The sequence below is a fragment of the Chinchilla lanigera genome, unplaced genomic scaffold (assembly GCF_000276665.1).
Source record: "Chinchilla lanigera isolate Chin_1 unplaced genomic scaffold, ChiLan1.0 scaffold00010, whole genome shotgun sequence".
Lineage (NCBI taxonomy): Eukaryota > Metazoa > Chordata > Mammalia > Rodentia > Chinchillidae > Chinchilla > Chinchilla lanigera.
Window position 1 is genome coordinate 32707554 of NW_004955411.1, and position 11207 is coordinate 32718760.

The 11207-nt window shown below is 39.8% G+C and overlaps 1 protein-coding gene and 1 long non-coding RNA gene across 2 annotated transcripts in view; one reads left to right on the top strand and one right to left on the bottom strand.

Moving 5' to 3' along the window:
- The window catches only part of Pdss2 (prenyl (decaprenyl) diphosphate synthase, subunit 2), a 287734-nt gene extending 280950 nt beyond the window's left edge, over positions 1-6784 (bottom strand). The window contains exon 1 of the mRNA XM_005377839.2: positions 6229-6784. Coding sequence (XP_005377896.1) covers positions 6229-6509 — 281 coding nt within the window. The 5' untranslated portion in view covers positions 6510-6784. The remainder of the gene's footprint in view (positions 1-6228) is intronic.
- Positions 6785-7451: 667 nt separating this feature from the next.
- On the top strand, positions 7452-10640 carry LOC106147834. The gene is made up of 3 exons (XR_001232825.1): positions 7452-7864; positions 9034-9257; positions 9604-10640. It is a non-coding gene; the product is annotated as an uncharacterized LOC106147834 (long non-coding RNA).
- Positions 10641-11207: the final 567 nt, after the last annotated feature.

Genomic DNA, 11207 nt, shown 5'->3' on the forward strand with positions numbered 1-11207 from the left:
AAAGAAAGAAAGAAAGAAAAGAGAAAAACCATTGATAGGCACCTTTGGGCTATTATGAGTACAGCTGCTATGAACTTGGATACACAAACATTTCTCTGAGACTCTGTTTCATAGTCTTTTGGATATATACTCAACACTAGAACTGCTAGATGATGTAACAAAATTCTATTTTTAACTTTTGAAGGAATGAAATTAACTTTTTCAATTAGTATAACTCCTTTGAGACTCATCCAACTTATATGTATTAATAGTTTATTGCTTTGTAACTGTCAAGTAGTATTTTATTGTTATGTATGTACTACTTTATTTAACCATTTACCAATGAATGACATTTGGGTTAGTCAGTTTGGGGCTACTACAGATAAGAATACTACAAACATTCCTGTAAGGGTTTTGATATAGACAAAAGTATTTATTTCCTGGGGTAAATGCCTGGGAGTATGACTGCTGGGATGTATAGTACGTGTATGTTTCATTTTAAAAGAAATTGCTAAGCTGTTTTCTAGAGTATCTATACCATTTTACATTCCTAAAAGCAATGTAGAAGAAATCTAGTTTCTCTGTATCTTCACTGGGACTTCAACACTGTCAGTCCTTTTCATTTCAGTTACTCTAACAGGTATGTGGCAGCATCCCATGGTGGCTTTCACCTGCATCGCCCTAGTGGCTAATGATGCTGCACATCTCCTCATAAGCTCATGTGTCACCTTCATAGCTGCTTCTCCTCCACTGTCTTACCATGGAGTTTAGAGTTCTTTACATATTCTGGATATGAATTCTTCAGATATATGATTTAGAAATATTTTCTCCCAGTCCATGACTAATCCTTTCATCCTCTTCACAGGGTCTCTCACAAAGCTTTCAATCCTGATGGAATCCGATTATTATTTTATTCTATGAATTGTTTTTGCTGCCATGGCTGAGAACTGTTTACCTAGCCCTGAGTTTTGAAGATGTTCACCTATATTTTCTTTAAATTCTTTAGTTTTATGTTTCCTATCTAAATCAATTTTATGTTGACTTTACAATGATTGATTTTAAAAATATATGGTATGAATTTTATTATGTTTTTTTTTTTGTCTTTTTGAAACAGGTTTTCACTTTCAGTTCAGGCTGGCCTTGAACTGGCAATGATCCTCCTGCCTCAGCCTCCCAAGTGCTGGGATTATAGGCATGCACCACCACCAGGTCTCAGAGGTTTCTTTTTCTTTTTCTGTCTGTGATATCCAACTGCTCCACTGTCATTATTGAAATTATCCCTCTCCACAGAACTGCTTTCACCCTTTTGTTAAAAATCAATTAGGTATATCTATGGTGATCTATTTTAGGGTTCTTTGTTCTATTCTGTTGATCTATCCCTCTACCAATACCACACTTTTAATTAACAAAGCTATAAAGGAAGATTTAACAGAAGGTCAAATGGTTCCTCTCTCTTTACTCTTCTCCCCACTCTTCCCAACACTGGATGGGCTATGCCAGTTCTATTCACGCTGTTCATGTACTTTAGTGCACTCTTTATTCTTGTTTTAAAGGTCCTCCCTCTACCTAGCAGAGGTATAACGTCCTGAGGAAGAAATGAAGAAAAAAAAAGATTCATGAAAGAAAAATAAGTAACATATTACCACCATCCTTAAATTTTTATCCACCTATCCTTCAGTGAAATCCCAATTTCTCACGAAAGCTTCTTTACCATTCTAGGTCATATATACCTATAATAACTCACTAGCCGCAAATCATTTCCTTCTCTCTGCTATACATGTGTAAACAAATTTTGTGTCTAATAGAATTGTCCAAGCATTAAGAGATTGGTCCATGTTTCGGACTTCTTTACAAATTTCAATAAATAACCGGGGATACAGCTCAGCGGCACAAGCACATGCCTGGCAAGTGCAAAGTCCTGAGTTCAATTCTCGGTATCAAAAAAAAAATTCAATAAACACTGAGTCAATTAATTGAGGATTATTTAGCTGGAATTTAGAACATGAGATACTAGAAAAATCTATGAAAACAAGGGTGAAAAATGAGCTAATTGTTCCATTGTTACCAGTAGTGGGATCATCAGCTCATCAAATTTCAAGACTTTCAACTTACTTTCTTTTTCTTGACAGGCATTGAGTCCCATACCCAGTGCATCCTAGAGAAGTCCTCTGCCACTGAGCTACATCCACATCCTACCCGATTAATTAAACTACTGAATTAAAGAGCATATTTCTAGGCTCTTTTTCCCTTTTCTTGTGCAGGTGGGTTAAAGAAAAGAAGTAGTAAATAATGAAGTATGCCAGTTTTCTTTTTTTTTTCCCTACTCTTTGCCAAAAATATTACAAATTCATTTAAATTTTAAGGCTATTAAACATTATTCATCCTAAACATACAGTGTAGATTTACTTAAAAAGCAAATGGTCCAAGCGATTAGAATATTGATTTAAGCAAATAACAGAAACTCATAATGTAAAATGGGTCATTTTATGATTGTAAAAGAATTGCTCAAGTATAATTTCCTAAGGTCCTAAGGGGTCTTTGTGCTCTTTTGTTACCATGCTGACAGTATCTTCCTCTTAGTTATCAATGCTTTGCTGACAAAATTTGAAGTTATGGTGCACAGTATCTGAAATAATATAGCTGCTTAATCCATGTTTTTATCTCTACTTTATAACAGCCGTTACCTGATAATCTATCGATCAAATGCCTGTCCTTTGCTAAAACAGATGTAGAATTTTATATATATATAAATACATATATATTTTTACTAGATCCCTTCCTCAAATGTTTCTTTGTTAACTGTCCACAAGTTTAGATTGTTTAAATAATTTGCAACACACTGTCATAGTAAATGCAATAAAATTAATGCAGACTAGCTCTTCCTTATAAAATATAACTCATATGTTATCATAACAACTTTGGTTAAAATTTTTTATTTAGTTTCTCTTCAATTCTTTCACTGTACTGTGTGACTAGTAGGCAGGGAAAGCTACAATCAAGAGTCTCACAAGATTTCATTTCGTCTTTGATGACCTTAGAGGGGACATTTTCCTAGCCTTCACCTCATGTCCTGGCTACTAAGCAGATACTGAATTGCAATTCTCCAAACATTAATAAGCTTCTTTTAAACTCTGCCTATTTCATTTCTATGCTTTATTAAAGGGATTACAATACTCATAATACACTCAACTTCTACAAGTCCATCACTGACACTACCATTCCCACCACATATACAGAAACCCCTTCTTGATTAGCAAAAATTAAGAAATCTCATGGTTCTAGTGTCCTGAAAACATGGTTACCTAATCCCAGAAAATACTTGTTAGCATATAAATACGTACAACCACTTTGGAAAATAATTTGGTATTATCTCCTAAAAGAAACAGTTAAAAAAGAAAAAAGAAAAAAGAAACAGTTCACTGGGCATCAGAGCATATGCCTGTAATCCCTGTACTTGAGAGGCTGAAGCAGGAGGTTTGCTGTAAGATCAAGGTCTACCTGAACTACATAGTGAGATCTCGGGGCTGGGGATTTAGCTCAGTGGCAAAAGCGCCTGCCTGGCAAGAGCAAGGTCGTGAGTTCGGTTCCCGGTACCGGAGAAAAACCAAAAAAAATTAAAAGAGATCTTGTGTCAAAAAGTAAACCAAAGAAACAATTATATTCCTGTATCTATACCCTCAAGATTTGTACATCAAGTGACATACAAACATATTCATAGCAGCATTTTTAATAACACCAAAAAATGTGAACAACACAAATATGGACTAGAAGACCACAGTATATTTCCATAGTAGAATTCCATGTACCAATGAATAACTAATGAAATATAGTAATATACACGGCATGGATGAATCTCAGAAACAATGATAAATAAAACAATGATAAATAAAATAAGTCATAGAAAGCTATATGCAGTAAACCATTATATTTGTAAACCACTATATTTGTAAGAAAAAGTAAGCAAATTTTAAAATGTTATTGTTTAGGGAAACATCTATATGATTTAAAAAAGGAAAAACCAACACAAAAACCAGTCTAGCTTGCAGTGGTGGCGAGCTTATGGCATGCGTGCTACAGAGGGCTGTTTGTATCATTGAAAGTTCTAAAAGGTTTGCCATCACTGGGCTAGGGAATACACAAGATACATCAAGAGGACAGACAAAGTTATAGTTCTAAAATTAGGTGGTTATAGTAGGCTCATTAGTTTCACTATTAAGTTTTCAACTATACACATACTGCCAGACTTGGAGGCATACGCCTGTTAGCCCAGAGACTTGGGAGGTTGAGGCAAGAGGATCTCAAGTTCAACCCCAGCTTGGACAACTTAGTGAGCCTCTCTAATAAATAAATAAATAAAAATTTTAAAGGGTTGAGGATGTTGCTCAGTATGAAGGCCCTGGTTTGACTCCCATTATCACAAAAAAATATGTACACATATTGTATACATATATCATAGGACTGTAGGATCTGGGTGTATTTATCACTTAGAATTTCTGGATAGCATTCTAGCTACAAGACAAATTTAGCCCAATCATAAAGGGACATATCTGATAATTAAAACCAATGTTAAATAAGATTACTTTATTATTGCTATTTGGAAACTTTTATAATAAGAAAATAACAAATGTTTCATAAAAAGTTAAGCAGTGGGGTGGGCAAGGACAGTGAGTCTGGTTAAGAAGGATAACAAGAAGGTTCTTTGTTATAATGAAAATGTTCTACATCTTGACTGTTCCAGTATCGATATCTTGCTTGTGATATTAGACTACAGTTTGACTTAGATGTTATCATGTGGGGGATCCTGACTATATTGGATGTCCATATTACTACTGTCTTCTGCCTATATACCTATATATAGGTATATAAAAATAAATGTTTAAGCCAGGCATGGTGGTACACACCTTCAATACCAGCACTCAGGAGGCTAGGCAAGAGAACTGCTGCAAATTTGAGGTCAGCCTGGTCTACATAGTGAGTTCAAAGCCAGCCCTGAACTGCATAGTGAGACACCATCTCAAAAAAAACCAAAAATAAATAAAGAAGTAAAAGTCGAGTAGAAAATACGGGAGAAAAGATGGCTTCTGTCCTGTATTTCTTCACATTGGCATTACTGACATTTTGAGACAAAAGTTTTTCTTGTGAGCCTGTCGTGGGAACTGCAGCGCAGCACCCCAGGCCTCTACAGGCTCCAGCTTGTGATAACCAGAAATGTCTCCACACACTGCCATATGTTCCCTGGAAGGCAAAGCTGCCCAACTTGAGAAATGCTCTAGTCCTAAAGGCCAAGGAGAGTCATAGGAGTATCCTGATTGACGTAGTCTAGAGATAACAATTAAATGCAATACCTGATCCTAGTCTGGATTCTGTACTGTAAAGTAAAGACTGCTAAAAGGACATTAAAAGTATTGTATCAATATAACTGTACTCCCCACGTATAAGAAAATATCCCTATGCTTATGAAATAGATACTTAAGGGTTCAGGGTAAAGGATTGTGATGTTTGCAATCTACCAAGCGATCCAAGAAAAAATATATATACATATATACACACACACACATCCACATGAATAATGTATGTGTGAATCTGATTACAGGGTATACAAGTAGGTCCTTTGTGCTATTTTTATTCTTGAAACTTTTGCATATGTTTGAAATTGATTATAAATCAAAAGGTGCAGTTTTTTTTTTTTTTTTAAAGTGGAAAAGGGGTTTATAACCTTAATAGCACGTTTCAGAGAAATAGTCTAGCAAACGTGATAAAAATCTCAAGAGGATAATGACTACTGCCGGGAGAGATTCCTACTTCAATCCTGAACATTCCTTAGCAAGAACTGTTAACTTTCAGCCCGTTTCTCCTTCTCTACGCTTTCTGGAGACGAATCCTTGAATAGTGACGACTTAAAAACTAATCTATCTTACTTTTAAAGGCCGTATCTATAAAGTGACTTAATAAACCCACATCCTTGCTCCATTTTTCCACAAATCACTGAAGCATCTTCACTTTCAACAGTTAAGAAGCAAAATCTAGAAAAGCACACAAGTGCTCTTCATAAGAAAACCGTTTATCCACTTGGCTAAGTACACTAAGAGTACGTGGACTAAAGAGCAGAAAAGCAACGTCCAGGGGGGCGGAGGGAAGAAAGAGATAAAAGATTGGCAGGGGGGGAGCCTGAGCGAGGTAGAGTGGGTTCGCTGGCCAGGAAGAGATTTGAACGCGTCGGGTGAGTCAGAGGGAGAGGGGGTCGCTCACCTGGCAGTGGTAAGCAGAGGGTGCTGAGTCCCCACCAGCTTCCGCACCTGCATAGCGATGTTGCTGAGCTCGTCGCTCAGCAGGCAGCGGAGGCTCATGAAGGACGTGGGGTAGCCCACGATCTTCTCCGCCTCTGACACCACCTGGTTCCAGTGTGTCGGGGATCGGGTGGACTGACCACGAGAGGAGCCCACAGCGGACAGGAACCACCACGGGCGACGTAAGGGACCCAAGGCCCCGAGATAACAGGGCAAGCGCATCAGCAGCTGCCGAAGGCTCATAATCTGAGTCTGGGAGGGACAGGGACCTGGGAGTAGGTGCCTCGGGAAAGAAACCAGGGGCGAGGAAGGAACTTGCAGGAACTAAACGGAAGCGGCGGTCCTCAACTGTAATCCAAAAGGAACTTTAACCGCTGTTTTCTGCAGCCCGGGCTGAACGGATAGTGGCTCCAGCTCAGCACTGCCCCCGGCCACCTGCAGTAGAAACCACTGCCGTCGTCTACATGGGGGACGCCATGTTGGCAGCGTGGAATGCGGCCTGCCGTAAAGAAGGAGGCGGGCTGTATCTTGAGTGGCAAAGAAGACTCCCTACTTTACGGCGACCCGAGAACTCTCGAAGGGGCGGAGCTTTGCGGGCGGGCTCCGGAAGCGAGGGGTGTGGCGAAGGTTGCGGCTCCTCCCGGCTTGCGAGACTCGGCTGTGGAACGGGCAGGATGTGGGCGCGAGCGCAGTCTCCGCGCTTGGAGCGTGATTCTAACCGAGAGTCATTAGTGTTCCCGGTGCGCAGCACACAGTGGGCGTGATGCGGAGTTTGCTCGCGGGCGAGGTCTACGTCTGCCCGCGAGAAGGGCGCCCCGCCGAGGACGCTGCCCCGGAAGCCCCTCGTCGCTGTCCGCCGCCTGTCCCCGGCTGGGTCCTTGAGCCGGCGTGGTTGCTCGGACTGCGTGGCGTTTTGGGCTGTGCGCGGTGAATGCCAATGGGCTGAGTCCTCGTGTCCTCAGCGCCCGGCCGGGCAGAAAAGGGCGCTTTTCCTAGAGATGCCCTCGGGTCGTTGTGCGAATCGCCGACCTCGTCTCAGAGCCTCGGGTTCCTCTCTGTGCGTAGTCCGTGTTAGAACAGCCGAGCCTCTCGCCAGGGCGAAGGACAGTAAAACGTGGGCCGGGCGTGGTGGCTAACTCCTGTAATCCCAGCACTCGGGAGGCTGAGGCAGGAGGATCTTTGTGAGTTCGAGGCCAGCCTGGACTACAAAGTGAGCTCAAGGCTAGCCTGACCCCGGTCCTTCGCCTCTCATTTTTCTTTTAACGCCTGTTCTTGGGGCTCCGCTCACCACCCAGGATTGCAGACTGAATCACTGGCCCCAGGGCTTGCCACGTACTACCTCGTTTAATCCTCAAAGCAGCCACATTAAGCAGATAATACTAGTGTTCCTTGTTCGTATGAGGAAACTGAGGTACAACCCGCTGTGTAAATGGCCGATTGACCACAGCAGGCAAGGGTGTGAATCCAGACACTCCGGTTTTTTAACCACAACGTTGCACTAGAGATCTAGTAGTAGGCGACCATCTATTCTTTTCTCTTTACTGATAAAGGAAGGCAGTCAACGTGATTATTTCAGTAATGCTACCTATTTTCTTCAGGTATGTCTAGCATCTTGGGCCCCCTTATCACCAAAAACAAGCGTTAGTAAACCTTTCTTGATAACTCTTGTTGCCAAGTCAATGCAAATAACCCCTGAAACTCCAGATTTCAAAATCCTTCCAAATTTATGGTTGATTTTAAAAATTATTATGCATAAAATTCTTATTAAGCTCTCATTCTCAGTCTACAATTTTTATATGTAGCCAAAAGTCTAGGCCAGCAGTATACTGGTTGCATATAAAAATTTGGCTACATATAAAAATTGTGCCTTAGAAGGGCTTGGTGGCTCGCTGGTGCCCCAGCTGCTTGGATGGGTGAGGAAGGAAGGTTGCTTGGGTCTAGGACTTGGGCATCAAGCTGGGCAACATGATGATACTTAGAAAAAGGGCAAAATAATGAGAAATTTTTCACTTTTTAAAAAATGTTCTCTTATATTTGGCTGACCTATACCCACTAGGTGCCAGAAATACCCCTTCCAAACTGTTAACCCTGACATGTCTCCAAACAAGGTGCAGTTCTCTGCTAAAAGTTTAGCTTCAGACGCCCTTTGGCGAGTATCTCTTGCAATTAAAAATTATTCACGAACATTTAATTTAGGTATAATTGTTCAGGGGCACATCTTCTTTAAGGTGAATTATGCTTAAGGATAGTAAAATATTTTCTTCCCCTGAAAATAAATGAGGTAAGCCAAAGTTTGAAAATAATGCCTGTGAAAGAGATAAACTGGCAATAAAATTCAAGTCTGTTCCTAGATGAAAATAAGCGTGGAGAGTGAGATACTTTACCATTCCAAAGTTTCAAGGCCCAAGCTTCTGGGTTAGCCAAGGTGAAAGACGCTATGAAAATCCAAAGATTGATAAAGGCTGAATGTGATATATTGGGCACCTGAGGCTGTTTCTTCAGAATCATGGCACCTTCCGAGTAACTTTTCATGCAATTTCCTTAATACCAATTCACAGCATGTACTTTAATTTCTCCACAGAAGCCAAGTGCATTATTCTCTGGTCATACTCTATTAACCAGGTTTTTGATTATTCATGGGACCTTTGGTTCCATTTACCTTAAATAATGAGCACTTTCCTTAAGCTTAGATTTAAAAGGTTGCATTATACTTAATGATAATCAGTTTTTAGAAGGTTAAAACGGTATTTGTTCTTTCATCTTTCAGATAAATATATAATTCCTTCTACCTTCATGATCGTCGAGACTCCAAATTGCGTATGACTTATGGGAGAACAGGAAGGGGCAGTATCTCTGATTCTGCCCTTTCCCCACCACTGGTAATAGTTATTATGAGGATATTGGTGGCTGTGTGCCCAAAGTAGGAATACAGCGTGGTTTTGAACCTCGGTGTTATTGACGTTTGGACCAGACTGTTTGTTGGGAGTAGAGGTGAGGCTTCATGATTACTGTAAGATGTTTAGCAGCCCTCACTTCTACTCACTAGGTGCCAAAAGTACTCCTTCTAAACACGACAGCCAGATAGGACTCCAGACATTGCCTCTGGAGGGCAAAACAGCCCAGTAGAATATGTGAAATGCTAAAAGAAAAGATAATGTCCATGCATGACATTTACTCCTAGAAAGCAGCAAAAGAGGTCCTAAATGTAAGAAGCCCTCTAGGGCTGTGGTCATTCCACCATCTGTAGAAACCTCCGGCATTTACAAGGACTTCCCCTTGACCCTGGGGTTATTCCAGAGATGATGAGATGATAAAAATGGTCATGATTCCTTTTCAGGTTCTTTTCTCAGTAAAGGAATTGCACTTCCCTGCCTCTTTGCAATCTACTGACCTTGAATACGGATGAGGTCATATTTGATGTCCTTTTACATTTGGCTGGAAACCCAAGCCAACCTTTGGAAATACAAGGTCTTAACTAGAACAGTGATGCAGTAGACTTTGGCATTTCCATGTTTAGGAGAATGGAAATAGAGATACTACAGCCACTTCTTCCTACCACCCTCAACACAGTCACCTATTGCTGATCCTAAGAGAGTTCCTCCAGAAGGCAAGATGAAATCATTTGCTGTACCATGGAGCAGAATGATAAAAGAAGGCAAGTAATAAAATGATCAAAACTCCAAATGTTTGGTCACCTATTTGGTTGGCATGCTGTGGTTAACAAGGATGGCGCATCGTGCCATTGAGAATGCAAAGTGCTACACAGAACCTATGCATGGGAATTGGATAATCACTAACGAAATTACACATGCATTTCCTTTTTGACACAAAAATCCCAATTCTAAGAAGCTATTGCAAAATACAAGACGACTTCTGCACAGGTTGTTCACTGCAGTACTATTTGAAATAGCAAATGACTGGAGACCATCCATATAACCAAAAGTCTGGAACTGGTTGAATAAATAAGGGTAGATCTACATTATGAAACATACTATTTAACTCGGGGGAGAAAAAAGCAAGGGCCATTTCTTTACATGATGTGGAGTGATCTCCAGGATACATACTAGCTTTAAAACACACACTCACTCACATGGTACAGAAAGTATAGTAGACTTTTTGGTAAGATAGGTGAACTATGAATATATATTTGTCTATATTTGGGACAGGAAAAATCATGTAGAGGAGATCAACAGGTAAGCTAGACTACTCTGAATAAACATTTTCTATATATCATGTATATGATTTTATATATATATGTATTGCATACTCAAAATAATTTTAAATCTAAAAAATGCAGTTCTTAAAATTCAAAAATAAACTGGACCAGTCTAACCACATATTAAGTTGATAGCACAATTACATCAAGTAAATAATTAAATGACAAGAAAATAGTGTGTTGACTGTTCATTCATAGTAGAATATATTCTCAAGATAAGTAGATCCACAAAAAAAAATTTAAGCTTCATTCAAGAGTCTTATTGCTAGTAGCATTATAGATGCTACTACTGTACTTTCAAACTATTCCTGTATCTTATAGGTAAAGTAAGTAGTGTTATTAGGAATAATGATTTTCATCCATGCAATGTGAAAGTTGAATTCAAAATAGTGTGCACTTACAATGTTTTTCTCTTCAAAAGCAGTTTCTTGTATCTCAATAAGGAAAGTTTTACATTTATTGCAAAAAAAGAGAAGCATTTGCTTTCAGTGTCCCTTGAAAAGACCTAGAGATAATGAAAATTTTATAGTAATAAGCACTTTTAGCACCATGTTGTACTTTTTTTTTTTTTTTTTTTTGAGACAGGGTCTCACTGTGCAGTTCAGGCTGGCCTTGAGCTCACTTTGTAGCCCAGGCTGGCCTTGAACTCACAACAATCCTCCTGCCTCAGCCTCCCAAGTGCTGGGAGTACAGGCATGCACCACCGCACCCAACCTAATATTGTA